Source organism: Ascaphus truei, chromosome 4 (genome assembly GCF_040206685.1).
Source record: "Ascaphus truei isolate aAscTru1 chromosome 4, aAscTru1.hap1, whole genome shotgun sequence".
Classification (NCBI taxonomy): Eukaryota; Metazoa; Chordata; class Amphibia; order Anura; family Ascaphidae; genus Ascaphus; species Ascaphus truei.
The window spans coordinates 256,630,249-256,648,520 of NC_134486.1; the positions used below are offsets into that span (position 1 = coordinate 256,630,249).

Genomic DNA, 18,272 nt, shown 5'->3' on the forward strand with positions numbered 1-18,272 from the left:
ACTTCAGGACATCCTGCATTAACTTTGCCATGAAATTTGTTCCCTGGTCAGTTAACATTACTTGGGGAAGTCCTACCCTAGAGAACAGTTCTAACAGCCTGTGAGCAACCTGTTTAGCAGTGGCTGATCTCAGAGGGAAGGCCTCAGGATATCTGGTGGCATAATCTACAACAACGAGTATAAATTTATGTCCCTTTGCAGAGGGTTCTAAAGGTCCGACCAGATCTACCCCAATTCTCTCGAATGGGACGGCTACCAAGGGCAGAGGAACCAAAGGAGCCGGCTTCTGTCCTTTTTGACTAGTTAACTGGCATTCAGGACATGTCTCACATAGTTTTATGATGTCACCATGTATGCCTGGCCAGTAAAACCGGGACGAGATGCGGTCCGTGGTTTTATCTCTGCCCAAATGACTACCCCATGGGAGAGTATGGGCTAGGGTGAACACCGTTTTAATCAACCCTTTTGGGACTAGCATCTGTCGAATGACCTCCCCTGTTTGTGTAACCTTATTCACACGATATAGAATGTCATTCAACAGTTCAAAATGTGGAAACACTTTTACATCCTGTTCATCCATTATCTTGTTGTTGACCTGTACCACCTTCTCGTATTGTCTAGCCAGAGCTGGGTCCTCCCTCTGCCTCTGACGGAAGTCAGGAAGATCCAGGTCTGGCAAAATTCCTGTATCTATCTGTTCCCCACCCTGGTCATCCCCGGCCATGACCTGCAGTCCTTTGGGCTGACTAATGTTACCAAGAGTCCCAGCCTTTCTTAACCAGTCCTCTTTTTCCGCACGTCTCTGTTTACGTGTCTTTGGGACATGGTGTCTACGGGGAAAAATCTCTGGGGAAAAAGGGAACAATTCTCCGGGCTTCTCCGGTACCAGAGAAGTAGGCTCCGTAGGAGTAGGGGCCAACAATGTTTCGAGGTAGGGCCAGTCTCGGCCAAGTAGAACAGGAGCAGGTAGCCAGGGAGCAACTCCCACTAGTAGGCTAGCCTCTTGATCCTGGATACGCAGTAGAACGTTCGCCGTCGGGTATCTCTTTGTATCCCCATGGATACACTCGATATTCCAAGGAGAGTCATAAGATAGTCTATTGCTTGGAATTAGGCCCTCTAGGATCAGGGTTTTTCCAGAGCCTGAGTCCAGCATGGCGTTTACTTTTGTCCCCTCCAGAGATGCTGGGACTAACCACGGATTGTGGTCCCCTCGGAGACAAGCTGTGGCAGTGGTTCGGCCATATGAACAGTCCATCTCATCATCTCCTGAATCCGCAACCTCGGTCGTCAGCGGCAGCTCTCGACGGGGCTCGGCGTTTGGACCTCTCTGCTGTTGGATGGGATCCTCCCTTCTGGTTGGTGGGGTTATCCTCTCCACCGGGTGGGTGACAGGAGTCCAGGTTCTTGGGGAATACTGTGGGTGGCGGCTTCCCTTGAGTGATCCAGTGGCCTCAGACCCGGGACGGGCGTCACTGCGGGAGTTTGTACCAGGAACCCTCCGAGAGGGGAAAGGGTCTTCCGATCGGGTTGACTGGATCTCCCGAGCTGGCGGGTTGTAGACCCCTCGATTGTCTGCTCTCCTGCCTCTAGTATCACCGGAAGCAACTGGTGTTTGCACCGGCCATTCCCAGCTATCCTGTTGGGTGTCGTCACCCAGGAAGTTTTCCACCAAGCGGACCGCTGAATCCAGGGAAAATGCAGCGTGTCTTTTTACCCAGGAGCGGGAGGAGGGGGGCAGTATCTGTATGAACTGCTCGAGCATAAACTGTTCAAGGGTCTCTGCCTTGTCATGTTTTTCCGGTTGTATCCACCTGGTACATAAGTCTACTAAGCGGTGGGCTACGACCCGGGGTCTGTCTCTGTTTGTATATTTGACTGTCCGGAACCGCTGTCGGTAGGTCTCTGGAGTGAGGCCAAGGCGATCCAGAATAGCAGCCTTTAGTTGCTGATAGTCCATGGCCTCGTCTGCTGGAAGAGCCTGGTAGGCTGCCTTAGCTTCCCCTATGAGGAGTGGAGCCAGAGTCGTTACCCAGCGATCAACTGTCCAGCCGTGGGCCGTGGCTACCCTTTCAAAAGTGAGGAGAAATGCCTCTGGGTCTTCGTTTGGCTTCATTTTATGCAGCATCACCAGTGGATTATTTGGAATCCCTGGTCTGCCTGGGGCTGGGCCTTCGGCCAGCAATTGGAGTAGCTTTTCCTCTCGCCGGGCCTGTTGCTCATCTTGCTGGGCTTGTCGCTCATCTTGCTGGGCTTGTCGCTCAGCTTGCTTCTCTGCTAGCTGGAGCTGTTGCTCAAGGAACTGAGAAAAAATTGTCTCCATTTTTTTTTCCATCTGTGTGTGTGTGTGGCCCTTCAGATACAGGGCCCGTCCAACATCCCACTTCTGACACCACCTGTGGCAGGATGGCCTGTAGCCGAGGTCAGGGAACAGTCCACACGTGTAGTTTCAGGATAAATGAAAACATTCAGTGGCTTTATTTCTCCACAGCAACATAACATGCGGGTACACTGTCCCTTTAACAAAATAAATCCTGCTCCACTTTGGGAGAAAAACTGACTAATAACACAGCAGACCTATCTAGCAGGCTGGCTGGCTAAACCAGAACCAAACCGTAAGGGTACTTTCAGCAGTCAGTAAACAAATGAATAATCCTTACTTTGGTTGAAGTAGTCTTTGGTGAAATCCCTCTGGCTAAGGGCTCACGCAGCAGTGTGCTCCTCTCTAAGGCAGGGCAGCTACTGCCAGTCACATGATCCTTTTTCTACCTTGCTGGCTCTCAGGTGTCAGCTTGCCTCCTGATTTCCTAACTTCCACCTGAGTTAACCCTTATGAGTGCTGGATGAAGCACTCAGACATATGCCTCCCAGGCGTAACTGATAGGAGTTGACTTCACTCTGTCACAGGCAGAATGAGGGAATTACAATTTATTGGTTAATGTGAAATTGAGATACCACTTTAGGTAAAAAATGGTAGACGGGTTGCATTACTGCCTTATCCTGTTGAACGATAAGGAACGGCACTTTGCAAGATGGTGCTTGTAACTCTCCGTGTCTACTTTATGGCTACAAGGAACGCTATCTTCCATTAAAACAGCTTCAAAGATATTTTATATACTTGTTCAAAAGGATGCACTGTCAGGGCATCCACAACCAGCGTGATTTGTTTACATTACAAAAGAGGCATCTAAGAGGGGATATAACTATATACAAATATATTCGGGGACAGTACAAGGAGCTTTCAAAAGAATTATTCATTCCAAGGGCAGTGATAATGACAAAGGGTCATCCCTTAAGGTTGGAGGAAAGGAGATTTCACCAGCAACACAGGAAAGGGTTCTTTATGTTTACTTATTTGGTATATCCCTGAATACCTTTCCTTTCTAAAAATATGTCTAACCTTTTTTTGAACATATCTATTGTATCTGCCATCACAGTCTCCATGGGTAATGAATTCCACATTTTAACTGCCCTTACTGTAAAGAACCCTTTCATTTACCACTATTCTGGGTCCTGGTTTCTTGCTAGCAGCACAGTCCTATGCTCAAGACAATGTCTCTTTCTTTCAACACAGTTTCCTGTGCTCAAGAGATCTCGCTGCAGTTCTAGTAGGAGATTTTTCTACCTGTCTGATTAGCCAGGTGGAGACTGGTTAATTGTCTCTAGCTGCAATTAAGCAGCTCCCTCCTGGATTCCTCAGACCAGTACAGGCTTTCTATTGAAACCCTTTTAGACAGGGGTTAAGGTCTGTTACAGGGACTGACTAACATTCGGCAGCCCCTATCTGAAGTCTGGAAGGTTAGGCCTCTTACCAACTGTAGGAGGGAGGTGCAGACATACACACAAGGAGACAGATTTGGGGAAATTAAACATGGCTTTATTAAGCCTGTGCCTTTAACAAGGCAAACCATACAAAAAGAAACAAAATAAACAAACACCTATCCCTGTGTAAGGGCTAACTCACTTCCCAGTCCCTCTCTACAAGGCTGGGAGGAAAAGCCCCTTACCAGTCTATCACCACACAGTCTCAAAAGGTACCTCAAAGCAGATGGCCCTTCAGGTCAGTCTCTGGTTCTGGCTGGGTGTTTGTTGAGAGACAGCCTTTTGGTCATTTCTTGGGTTTGCTGCACCCTGGAAGAAATGTCTGTTCCCTTGGTGTCTTGCAATCAGTACACAGTAATCCTGAGTGCTCAATAATCTCTTTGGGTCTGTTTCAGCAGGAGTTTTAACCTGTCTGATTACCAGGTGGGGACTGGTTATTTGTCTAGGTGCAATTAACCAGCTCCCTGCTCGTTTCTCAGAATACTGAGGCTTTGTATTGCAGCCTCATTGAGACAGGGTTGCTTCCCTGTTACACCAACCTTTGACACAGTCCAAACAGAGGTACCTGTAGGCAGGTGCTCTCCACATCAGTCCAGAGTCTTTGGTGGTGTCTGTGGGAGTTCCCTCTGGCGGGTTCCAGCGACCGATATTCCTTGGAACAGATAGTCTCTCTTACCCTGGGATCTCCCTAGCAGCATATACTCTCTCTGTGCTAGAGAACCCATGCAGTCTGTGCAGCAGGCTTTTAAGCATGCTTGATGAGCCAGGTAGAGGCTGGTCAATGAACTCCTGCTGAAATTAACCAGGGGGAAAGGCCCTGTTATAGACAGCATTTTAAATCCCCTTTAAAAACCAGGAAGTAATGCTGATAACTTCACTGGTAAGTACCTCGTAAACCAGGGGAGCCTGAAGCTGAAATTAGTGCAGTTTAGCTCCAAAGAAGCACTCGGTTCCCATTATCTCATGCTAAAACACATGGCACAGAAATAGGAGCAATAAGCTTAATTCACTGATGCAAAGTATCAGAATATGAAATTAATGCGATTTGTGTGAAGTTTGCTCTAAATTAACACTGTATTTTAGGCTCTATGTGCCAATGATTTAAGGAAAAAAAGGAAGTTCCTGACAAAAATATAGTAATATAAAAATACTTTCTTGACAATCTAACCCACAGACTTTTGCCAGCTGAGTTCTCTATCCATTACACCACATATTAAACGCTTTATGACCTATTGGGGTTTTTCATGAAAATGCAATAGTGCCAATCAGTCATCAAACTCCTTTAGCCAAAAAATGCGGTTTTATAGTCCAAAGAAATTGTTATTTTAAAGGTGCAAATCCGCAATATTGCACCACTAAAAATAACGTTTTTTTTTTTGCCCATCTGATAAAAATATCGGAACCGGCATGAAAATGACTAACGCAAATGTAGTCATTTTGATGCCACTCATCAAAATCATTATTTATCGGCACCTGGCTAATGCCATTAATATAGCATTTTTTTAATCACCTTCTACAGTTAACCCTATCTTGCCTATGTATATAATTGCCATTATAATGGACATTAAATACATAAGCAAGATAAGCTAAACCAACATGAAATAGGTGATAAAACATAGTTTAGATTTTATAGCCCTGAACATGAGAGTGGCTTTCATCCGCAATGGGATACTGTAAGTAATAAATGTTTCTTACAGCTTTCTATTGAGTATTATGCCCAAGGGCAGTACAAACGACACAGGGTCATCCTTTATATTTGGAGGAAAGGAGATTTCACCAGCAACAAAGGAAAGGGTTCTTATATAGTAAGGACCGTTAAAATTTGAAATTCCTTACCCATAGAGATTGTGATGGCAGATATGATATGTCTTCAAAAAAAGTTGGACATCTTTTTAGAAAGGAAATGAATGCTGTATAGGGATATACCAAATAAGTAAACAAGGGAAAGATGTACAGTAGATCCAGTGAGAAATCTGATTGTCATTATTTGGAGTATGGGAGGAATTTATTTTTCCCCTTATGAGACATAATTGGATGATATTTCACTGGAGTTTTTTTCTGTTTGCCTCCCTCTGGCTGTAAATGTAAATACAAATATAGGATAAGTATATGGCATGAAAAATTAGCATAGGTAACTTGATGGACATATTTTTTTTCAATCTCATCTACTATGTAACTATGTAACTGCTAAGGCATACAAGGAGTTAACCCCTACCACCAACACCTAACCCTCCCCCATTTTACATGAATATTACTTTTACAATATTTAAACATTTATTTAAAAAAATACATTGTAAACATAAACCCATTGATTGCCACTGTGCCTACCTAGGCCCTCTCAATATGAGTAGGTAGCCATAATACTTAATAGAAAGCTGTAAGAAACATGTATTACTTACAGTATCCCATTGCGGATGAAAGCCACTCTCATGTTCAGGGCTATAAAATCCTTTTTAATAAAAATTAGAAATCCCCCCAAAAAATCAATCTGAGGTCGATACCCTATTTGTAATCCGGGCACTATCCATGGTCCTGCGATGGTGGACTCAACTTGCCCCAAAGCCCTGGTTCCTCTGTTGATTGAAGATTCTTCTGAAGTAAGTGTTTATTTCTTCTTTTCAGTTGTACAGTAATTCTTTCTTCAATCTTCAGCCACCGAATGTGACCTCGAGTGACATCCGGTCTTATGCGAGGAAGACGTGTCATAGAGACACACAGTACATCAACCAATCAAATTGGTTGCTGTATCATGTGCTTCCTTCCGTTTTTTATAACATCATAGATTTTGCTCACCAAGCTCTCCCTGGTTGGCAAATACCTTGATGTCATCAAAAACAGAGGGAAGCACATGGAACAGCAACCAATATGATTGGTTGCTGTAATATATGTCCCTATGACAAATCTTCTACGAGTACCCTAGCCACTATAAAAGGCCAGGGCCCTCAAAAAAGGCCGTAAGTCATCATGGAGGCTTAAAGAAGAAGAAAGAAGACGACTTTGAAGAATAAGAAGAAAAGAAGAAAATAAATACATACAACTGAAGGGCTTCATGGCAAGTTCAGGATTTACCATTGCAGATATTGGGTCATATTACAAATAAACCATCAGATAGAGTGACAGAAAATTAGAAAAACACAATATATTGCAATATGCCAAAAAATAAGGCAGGCGATGAAGATGGTGATAGGGGTTATACTCACATATTCCCAAAAGTAATAAAGTAATTCCCAATTCAGTAGCAAAGAATTTAGCTGATAGTCTGATGGGAGAAGACCTTTCTAAGAAAAGCCAGAGAGAAGAGACCCATAGTGCAGACAATAAACTATTCTTTATGGGGTATCAGTAATACATCGTGGATCTGTATTGGCACACTACGCATTTCACCGCTGGTGGTTTCATCGGGAGTGATACTCCCGATGAAACCGTCATTGGTGAGATGCGTAGTGTGCCAATACAGATCTAAGTGAGAGAGAGAGGGATACTGTCTCTGTGGAAATGAACATCCAGGCATCCAATCTGGAAGTGTGGGAACCCTCCAGAGAGACGCCGTGATCAGGAGGGAGGAGGAGGCGATGAGAGCGCTATCATCCGACTGATTGACATCTTTAATTTATTGATTGTGCCTTTTACACTTTGACACAATGTTAGTGTTGCATTTTATTACTGATACCCCATAAAGAATAGTTTTACTGTCTGTACTATCGGTCTCTTCTCTCTGACTTTTCTTGGAAAGGTCTTCTCCCATCAGACTACCAGCAAAGTTCTTTCCCACTGAATTGGGAATTGCTTTATTACTTTGGGGAATATGTGAGTATTACCCCCATCAAAAGCCTTATGTTTGTGTAGTACTAGTTCAATTATGCATACATCTGTGTAGTATAGGTGTTGATGTACTGGTTGGCTGATTGAGACCCCCTGAACAGCCAATCAGGAACTGATTGTGGGGTTTAAATACTCCTTACATTAATGCATTAACTATACCTGATGAAGTTAGTTTGACTAATGAAACGCGTAGGAGTGTATACGAACATTTTATTCTCAAGTATTCCCCTGCATACTACTGTGACTTATCCGGTCAGCCTTCAGCTTTGAAACCTGGCCAGCGCGGGTCATTTGTGATTACGGGACGACCCTGTGACGTCAGTGTGCTCGCTGCGAGTGGCGCCGTGGAGTCGGAGCTCTTACTGTGGGATTCCCCCTGAGCCAGTAGTTTATTAGGGTGGCAGTGATTGTTCCATATATTGCTGGACTGGTACAAAGTTTGCCGCTTTAAAGGGACATTATGTTTGTGAAACGTCAAGCAAGCAGACGTGTTCCTGGATCGAGTGTCCTCACCGGAGTCCTGTGCAGACTGTTTAAAGAACTTTTGCAGTAACTGGAGCAGGAGGACTGTGGGAACAACTGATACTCACCAGACGTATTCGTTTTACCAACACAGTGGTAACATGTACCTTAAACATGCCATGTCCAACTAATTAGTCCTTGCTGTATGTGCATATTATTCCACTTTAATATTCATAATTATATTTGTACTATTTTACACTATGAGAGGTCGTGCGCTGTCTTTTTTTCTTCACATAGGAGGAGACATCACCCAATTGGCGAAGGGCTTGTATTCCTTCCTATCCTGGACCAAAATGGCTCCCCCTTTATCAGCTCCCTTAATGATAAAATAATCAATAGCCTTAAGTGATTGCAAAGCAGCTTTTTCATCTCGTGTTAAGTTGTTAAACTTTTTGACCAAGAGGAAGAGTATGAAACGTATAGCCCTTGGATAGAAAAATCAAATCACGCTCAATGAGCTCCTCAAAAGTGGATAGGCAAGTACCCTTAAGATATGTAGGACAGAAACTGGATTTCTTTTCTCACTAAAAAGGATGCGGGTTCTGTGGTATAATTTTGTTAATCTAGGAGATCATTAAGATCCTTTAACCCACATAGATTTTTGAAGGTCAATTCTCCCCCAGGATTATTCATATGTGGAAAAGATAATTCCCTATCTTGACAAACAAAGGATGAACCCATCAAATTGTCCCATTGTTGGAATCAGTCATAGATGGCACATGTTTATCACAATAGATTTTTTTTTTTAACCCATATCGGATAACATAAAGTTCATGTCTGTAGCAAATTTGAGACCCTTATTAAGGACCGATAGTTCAGCTTGTGTAAAAGTAACTTTGGAGAGATTAATTACTCCTGATTCTGCACTGAAGAGTGCTTTTTTTTCTCTTGTGAGGGTACCTAGTGGAGCCTTCTTTTTCTGGTCCTTCTGTACTCCATGAGTTTTTTTGAAGATCCAGGATGTGTTCTTGATTCAAATTCATCTCCTCTATAGCTCCAAAGGGGTAATGTATTTTCTACCATAGGTTTATGTAATAATTCATATTACATAAACCCTATGGTATAAATGTGACCCTTCCCCAATATAATCACGATGTACTAATTAACTGGTAAATTATTGATTCCATTAATTACTGCAACACGACTCATCTTAAAATATTGTACCCAGGAACATTTTACCACAATCTTGATGAGCTAGGTCATAAAATTGCGGTAAAAGTACCTGTTATTCTCCCCAACACTCCCCAGGGGCAATTTTATCTCCGTTTTAACAGAGTTTGATTACTCTAGTCTAGGCTAATGTGAGTTTCTGTGTGATAGTGCCCCGGTTGGCACTATCACAGTTTAATGAATAACCCCCTATGCATTTCAGTGAGGTTGTTTGCTAGTGGTTGGCATCTGTTGTAGAAATCTCTGTGTAATATAAGAATAAAACTTTGAATTATCACAGTTCAGGCAGCAGGACGGGAGTGGCTGAGATGGAGCTTTTTTTATTGAGTTTGTGTGTTCTCAGTGACCCTGCTGCTATCACAGAGCTGTTCCACAGTGAGTGATAAAAAGCCTTGGCCTTGCTATCACAGAGCTGTTCCACAGTGAGCGATAAAGAGCCTTGGTCTGGACGATCATTGATCAGTCAAGGCTGCAAGCTCTGTTGGTATCAAAATTGTCCTTTTTTTTCCTCCCTGGGCAAATAAGAAACAAAAGAGATTTCTAAATTAAATGCTAGTGCACATGACTCATCACTGTTGTAGCAGTAGTAGTGGTAAAAATAAAAGTAAAGCTTCAACCCTTTCAGTGCCAGAGGTACTCAGCTGGAACTGATGAGGTTAATAAACCTTGTATCTCCCAAGCATGGTGAATTGGCGAAAGGTATGATGGCACCATTTAGTAAATATGGTCTCTAATGTTATAACAATCTACATCTATATGAAAAGGTAAATAAAGGTTGTTTTTTTTTAACAAAGTGAAAGCTTAAATTAGGTTACAAACAACAATAGTGGCAATTATGTACTGTACCACAGCATAGAGGAAAATAGGAGATGATAAAAACTACTGGCAGAGAATAGACAAGGCTAGGAAGAGAGGAAGAGAGACAGAGCAATGGTTAGATAAGTTGGGGTGATAGGTAGGATATCTGGGTAGGTTATAGGCAGAATAAGAAAAAGCTAGAGAGGGCATGAACTGAAGGGAAACTATAGAGAACAGGCAGACAGAGATATCTTGTACTGTACTGTACATTATGTACACAATGTGAGAGATAATATGTGAGTCTGCTCACGTCAATGTGCCCTTTGCAGTCCGTCCCTTGATTGATAAGTAGGCCACATAAACATGCCCTGGACTTTTTTTTTCCACCAAAGCTTATTGTTCATAGCCTTACTGATATTGTGTGTTTTATCATTACTTATCTGCTGTTATGACATTCAAAAAGTGCATGCAAAAGTATATGGTTAGATATAATCGTAGCAAAATCGTAAATAGCAAAAGTCTATCCCGATGCTGGGTTTCAGTATAGAGTTGAATTTGGAAAGGTTTCTCATAAGCAGTGGTGGAAGTGTAATGATAGTACTACCTTTATTTTATTTGCAAATATACAGTTTTATGAAATATTTTTTTTAGAAAGCCTCTCCCTATTATCACAGTGTAGATATGGCTTACATCTTTCTAAAATGCTTTGTTTCAATGTTTAATAAATGTAGATCTTCAAATCATGCGCAGGACTATTATTTTTTTCAAGCCTCTTCAAACACTGGTTGCAAGTCATAGTTTTCATGTTTCCATATTACCTGGCCTCTGCTTCCTGACTGGTTGAATTGTGAAGCCATGTTTATTAAGGTGGTGATGGGGGCGATGTCATGGGGCGATGTCAGCACTGCGCTCATGTAACCCTCGCCGCAAAGACCTGCTCTCCTTCTGCAACTCGCTCAGAAATTGAGAGGTAACATTTCTTTTATATAACATTACCAAAGCGGATTGATACTAAATATTACGTTTGGCGTGACACTGTGTGATGGTTACAAGGACGTGACACAGGCAACCCTTCATAGAAACAAAGTGACCTACAGTAATTACAATGACATATTTACAGGGTCTCGCCTGGGGAGTTGATACATTTTTATCTGACAGCTATAAGTATTTTTCATGTGTTTTTGAAAGTTAGCCTTGGGAGGGGTTTGAGTTGATTTCCTCTGGCTGCTCCCTTTTGTTTGTGTGTTCAGTAAATGCTTTTACAGCCAGCCCCCTCCCCCTCCAACTTCCCCTTAACATTATTAGCTCTCTGATAAGGATAGGATGGTATAAGGGTAAAGAAACACTTTATTGATAAACGCTTCCCTATTCAGTGGCAGCTCAGAAATTCAACTGGTCGACTATATGGCATTGTACTTTTAACAGATGAACACATTCTGGTTTCCAAGGTGCATCTTTTCTGAAACTAAAGGGATCCCTAATTAATCTTCATTTACAGAGTTCTATCCACACTGATGACTTACGGCAGGGGTGCGCAAAGTTTCTCTCATACGCCCCCCCCCCCCCCCCCCGTCTCCTCTCTCCTTCGGCTCGTGCCCTGCACGGCTCTAGCTTCAAATGACGTTGTGACCCCGCAACCTCATTTGACGCCGGTTGCCATGGAGACCTGTCACTGGAAATCCAGGTAAGTAAAAAGTTACAGAGGCCTCACATGATCCCTGGCATTTATCTTAAATATAGTGGGGGCCTCTGCAACAGCCTCCCCCCCCCCCCCCCCAAGAGAATCTCGCGCCCCCCACTTTGCGCACCCCTGACTTAGTGTCTCAGGCCCATCCCCCAGAAATGTATTTTATAAATAAATGTCTAATTTATTAATATAGGCAATATGTGTCCTAGATTATTCCCTCAATAAATTATTTTATTAAAATGCAATTGCTTTTTTTTTTTTCTTCAACTTAAATTTTTATTGGGTATCAAGACAGAGATATACAGAAATATAGCATAATTAAATGGGTTATTGAGGGGGGGGGGAGTTGGGTACATTAAAAAAGGGAGGGGGAATAGCATTTTGTGGGGCTTCAAAAACTTAATACTCTACCTAGACATATCATATTTCACTTTTACGGGAGGATTCTGGGGCAGCCTCTTTGCCCTTTATGGGATCCGTCTCTGGGGGAACCAGGGTGGTGGGAAGGAACATATATAATTCTGTAACTTGATATATAAAAATGGGTTGGCGGAGGCGACCAGAATTGTCTTCTAGCCGTGGTGTAGAGGTGGTTTTGGGATATTACAAGCTGAGGGAGCGTAAAGCTACATTACAGCTGCCTGTGAACATTATCCAGGATGGTCATACCTTCTGGAAATTATCATAAATGTCATTCAGAAAACTAGTGAGTTTTTCCATTGTGCATACAAACCATACCTTGTTTCTAATTAGTGGGATTGATGGTAATTTATCTTGCTTCCAAAGACCTGCTAAGGCGCACTGATTATATGTGTTATTAGCTTGTTTTCCGCCCTAGTGTGGTCTAGAAGTGGTGTGTTTAATAGAAACAGTATACAATTGCTTTTTAAAGAAGCAATCCAAGCAATGCATTTTTTTCCTAAATAAGATTGAAGCAGGGGGTCTCTGGAGCTCAACCCCATTGATTTCAGCACTGGGGACCCCTGCTTCCCGAAATATTTACCTCAATAGGGGGTACTGGTAGCAGCTCCACCTGAGCTAGCTGGGGTTCTCGTAATTGCAACTTCAAAGCTCCTGCGGGCCAATAAGAAGCCATGACATCATCCCTTGTGGCTTTGTCATGGAACAGAAATACCCCTGTCTGCCTTTTCTGTTTCAGCCCCCCTTCCCTTGGCAGTTCCCCCTGCTAGCTGCACTATGATGTCACTTTCCTTGCAGTTCTCTCTCAGTGCAGATGGAATGGATACATTATGTATCTCTTTTTCCTTCCAGTCTGTCATACCCCTGGTTGCTCTGGCAACTTCTCCAGTCCTCCTAGTTTTGGGCTTTCCCATTTTCCCCCCTGTCTTTTGCTGACAGTTAGTGCAGTCTCACTGAACCTTTAGTGTGACCCTTGCCCCTCACTTCCTTTTCCACCATTACCTCTGGATGAGTGAGCACTGCTGTATACTCCTTTATGGTAGGATTATCTTTTCACTTGCTCTTAACTACCAAGGCACCCACAGAGAGACACTATTCATACATCAACATCTCTTCACAAGTGACTGTATTTTATGCTAATTTCCCCAAATAAAGTAAAGAAAAGAAACAGAACTTGTTGTGCTTGGAAAAGAGGGCCGAGTTGACACTATCTGGGCTAAATCATCTTACACGTGACCCCTGGCTTTCAGAATAGGCTTCCTATTGGCCCACATGACCAGGACCTTTAAGCAACACTGAGATACCCGCACACCCTACAGAGGTAAGTATCTCGGGAAGTAGGGGGTCCTCACCGAATCTGAAACTAATGGGGTTCGGCTGCAAACCTGTTTTTAAAAACATACACACAAAAACGCTGGGCTTGGACTGCTCCTTTAAACACCACTGTACTAAAATGGTTAAATAAATAAAGTAACATATTACATACAGATATATAATCACTGTTATGGTATTCACATATTGCACTGACAGTCACAGTACAGGCAGTCCTCGGTTATCCGACACAATGCGTTACTCAAAATGGCATTGTAAAGCGAAACCTTGTAAAGCGAAACACGTTTTCCTATAGGAACACTGTTTAAATGAAAGGTTCCGTTCCTGAAGGCATTTTTAACACTAAAATACACCAAATATTTTATGCAGGCAATAAGATATGCAGCACACACATAAATTATATAGTGTATATACTGTATTATATATATAATATAACATAATAAATTATATATTATATAGTATAATATAATATTATATAGTATTATATTATATATATATACGCTCTTACGACGCTTTGCAACGTTGTTTATGTGAATGTGTATATATATACACACATACACAACGTTGCAAAGCATCGTAAGAGCATTGGATAAGCCATTTTGGCGTTGTAAAAATGAATATAGGTATGCATTGCATAGCGTTGGATAAGCCATTCGTTGTAAAGCGAAGCGTTGTAAAATGAGGACTGCCTGTATGCAGTGTGCTCAGTTCTTTACAATTTGACTTTGCATCACCAATAAAAGTCAAAGTGCTACAGATACAGTACGTGGCAATAGTGCAAAGAGGAACTTACATGCTTACATGAATAAGGTCTGGGTTTATTAAGTTCAGTTCTGCCCTATAGTACCTATTGTGTTCGTTCAGAAACAAACCATGCACTTAAAGACAGAGGAAGTCAGCTACCTATTGGAGATGGTTTCTGGTGGGCAGTATGATGTAAAACAATATGTATTCAAAGTAAACTGATTCCAACTTCTAGGAGAATAGCAGGGTCTCTTTAGCCTACAGTAATATTGTCATTTACCTGTCACACATTTTCCCTGGTTTGTAATGTATTGCCTCCCATAGTAATGTTGTAAAGTGCTGCGTACATTGTTGGCAGTATCTAAATGACAGGATACATACATAGGGCTCTATGTACTTCTATCAGCCATACAGCAATTACATGAAGCAGCAGGACAGGGGGAGGAGCCTTGTTGCTCACTATAGACTCTGGTTCCCTTCTCTCTCTCGCTCTCCTCTGCTTCCCCAATCCCCTCCCTTGCTTGTCTCTCTCACAGTAGAATAAGCAGCATACTGCTGCCAGCCTATACTCTAATCTGCAGTGTGAGGTGTTCACAGAGAAGAGGATAAGGAGAAAGACAAACCACAAGGTGCCATGGGCCAGCTCTGCTGCTTTCCCTTTTCCAGAGACGAGGAGAAAATCAGTGAGTGTCCATTCTGTAGTATAGTGATCTCAGTAGTGTTATGTGCTGCTGTGCTGTAGTGAGAGTTGACATCTGTGGGTAAGGGAATAAAATTGTTGCGTTGTTCTGGCTAGATTAAAGCACAGTTTGTAATGATAGTGTAGAGGTAGTGGGGGAAAGGTGGGAGTTGGCATCTACATGTTTATAGCAGACTGAATCTTCTATAAATAAAGATATTAAATATACTGGTGTGATTTCCCTCCCTTAGTTTTCTGGCAGCTCTTTTCTATTAACAGATCCAGACAAGGTAAAGCAATACGTAATTATTTTTTTGTAGAGCTTGGTGATTTCTAAACTTAGTTGCATAGTATATCAATGTGTAGGATGGCAATATTGTTTCTAAATGTGAAAATGAATCCAAATTATACATCATAGTCCAGCTACAGTACCATTGTGTTCCGAAAACAGCTTTAGTTAAAAACAGTACTAATTATTACAATACAATCTTATAATTTGAGTCATTTTTATTAAATTTTTTATTGCTGTTGAAGAAGCAACTTATAGTCAAATAAAGCAATTTTGTGTTTGCTCTGCACTACTGCTTCTCTGTCTAGCTCTGAGTAAAATGATATGCAGAACAATAAAAAGTGTTCTCTTTCATTTCCACATTTGTTCCTAATACAGTCACGTACTCCACATTGAAATGCGGTATTAGAAGGGTCTCTTAGTTTAGGTTAAGGGTGTGAATTTGTGCATGTGTGACACTCCTGTAAAATGTTTACTTGTCACATAGTGTTATGAATAGCATTGTGTAGTGCTTGAGAATTAAGCCAAATCTCTGTCATATTGTTTCTCCATTTAAGAATAACAAGTCATTCAGAACCCTCAGAATCTAGGCCAAAGAATGCCGATTTCTGCATATGGTTTATATTCATACTCCTTTTTCCCCTGGATTAACACTGACAATATTATGAAAAGAAGCATGCATCTGTTAATTTCTATGACAATATCTACGTATGTACTCCCAAATCGCAAGAATCTAACAGTTTGATTGTAAAGCCCTCTTGCATTTCTTATCACTTGCCACAGATTTAGGTGTGGCTAATTAAAATAAATTAGATTTAGTTTTTTTTTTTGTTTACAAAATCCATGTCACCTCCTCACCCACTTTTATAAAATCGGGGTCTCCACGGAAAGGCATTTAAATGGTAGAACCCCAGTTCTTATAAAGAGATTAGAAAGAGTGTCCTTGGAAATGGTGGTTTATAATTGTCCAATGGGGCTTCATCCAGTCTACCAAAAAGATGCTCTCAGCATGCCCCACTGATATTACTTCAATAAGAGTGCTCTATAGTATTCATTTTTCAGGGGCATCGGGAGTTACTTTTAAAAGTCTCCCGGCTGCAGAACTGGGACAAAAACACTGCACCCTATTTATTTGGGAAAAACATTCCCATTGAAGCCAATGCAATATTCTTAATTGAGAGACGTGGCGCAGTATTTTTCACCAGTTTTGCGGTCTGAAGACTTTGATAAATGAGCCCTCTTTTTGTTGATTCCCGGTAAGTACAGAGATGTGGTTCAAATATCAAGCCACACAATCATCTACGTGGGCACCCATCTAAAGCTGTATATATAATGTATGTGCCATGACTGCGTTTATAGTATATTGACTCTGAAGTAACATTGTGGTTCAGTTATAGGATGGAAAGTGAATTAATGGTTAGCTAATGCTCCGAAAATGTCACTTTTGGGTCATACTATATTACTCCATCCTTGCTTTTGTTTTAACATGAAGGATAATTGAGTCATTTTATACAATTAAGCCACTTAGCATTAGCTCTGATCACATTCTCTTAAAATGTCATTACTTTATGCACAATTAAGGTTAATCTCTCATAGAATGTAGAAGCAGTGGGTCTATGAGTAATAAACCTCTGTCATGAATGACAGGCAGTTGTGTATGTGACTACCATATAATATCACCCAAATGATGTAATTAAAATATAAGGGCCTATGTACTAAGCATTGCAAAATAAGAGCACAGAAAGCTAATTGTAAATTGCATGTGTGTGCTCCTTTGCACTAACCTGAGATTTTCAAAATCAGCTTTTTATTAAGTGCAGAGAGTTGGATTACACTAGCTGTACAGACCTATATGGTATGTACTACAAAAATGGCTCTCTGCACCCAAACAAACGAAGAAAATGCGTCAAAATCCGCCTCCTTGTTCATGTTGTTGAAAACCCTAAAAGGTCTGTTAATAGTGTTGGAGCAGAATTAGGTTACTACTGTATGCATGATCCAAAAATTTATTTTACTCAGCATTTATATTAATTATATAGGTAAACACAATGTATTATTCTCACATTATTTTTACCAGTGTAAATATTACACTAATAGTTTATATTACTATTATTAATTATAAATTGTTTGGTAGACTTCCTTGGACATATTTTTTTCCATTTTACATTCATGATGGTGACATTGTTTGTTGTGATTTTTAGATTAGGTACTGTATTACTTACATTTTGATGTATATTCTCCCATAACAACTAAAACAGCTCCTAGCCAATTAACAGGCAGCAACGATTATCTTATTGTTTTAATATGAGTTATAGCAGATTATTTATCTTTGTATATAATGCCCATTTTATTGACTTTGCTGCTACAAAACATAGAAGATGCTTCAAAGAAAACTTTTCGGGGGTATTTCAATATATTCTGAAGTGGCCGATTACCCCTCAATCAGCCGAAAACCCTCAGTCAATAGGGTTTTCCCGGACAGGTCACTTTACAGCATATTGAATTATTCCCTGAGTATGTGCGCAATTTGTTTTTAGTTGCTAGGTCACTAAAATCAACAGAAGGCCCATGATATGTTAAATGTGAAATATTAATCTATACACTGTATATCATGTTACCTGCTAACTTCCCTTTTTGGTGGCAGGGTTAACAATGGCTAAACAAAATCAATATTTCACTTTGACCTTTTTTATATTTACTTTTTCACTTTACTTGATGCAAAATGTTGATTTTTTGCACACATTTATATCAGCTGGCAAACAAATCTCAGACTTCAGTTAAACTTCCCCAATTCACTGCCAGTGTCTAAGTTTCAAAATCCAGTGTACAACATTTTAAGCAAACACATTTTATACAAACACGTGAATTCTCCTTGCTAGTATTGAATCTATAGATTTGGGTTTTAACTTTTTTTTTCTCCAGAAGGAGTTGAATTTTGATCGTTTTTATTTCGGTAGGTAGATCTACAATTCTGTACAATTTCTTCT

General features: G+C 41.1%; 1 protein-coding gene across 3 annotated transcripts in view; it reads left to right on the plus strand.

Annotated features, from left to right (window-relative positions):
- The window catches only part of AKAP7 (A-kinase anchoring protein 7), a 307,157-nt gene that overhangs the window by 170,440 nt on the left and 118,445 nt on the right, over window positions 1-18,272 (plus strand). The window contains exon 1 of one of the 3 annotated variants that reach the window (XM_075597324.1): window positions 14,777-15,000. The exons of the other annotated variants lie outside the window; for them this stretch is intronic. Coding sequence (XP_075453439.1) covers window positions 14,952-15,000 — 49 coding nt within the window. The 5' untranslated portion in view covers window positions 14,777-14,951. Of the gene's footprint in view, window positions 1-14,776; window positions 15,001-18,272 lie in introns of those variants that run through there. 3 annotated transcript variants of the gene reach the window in all.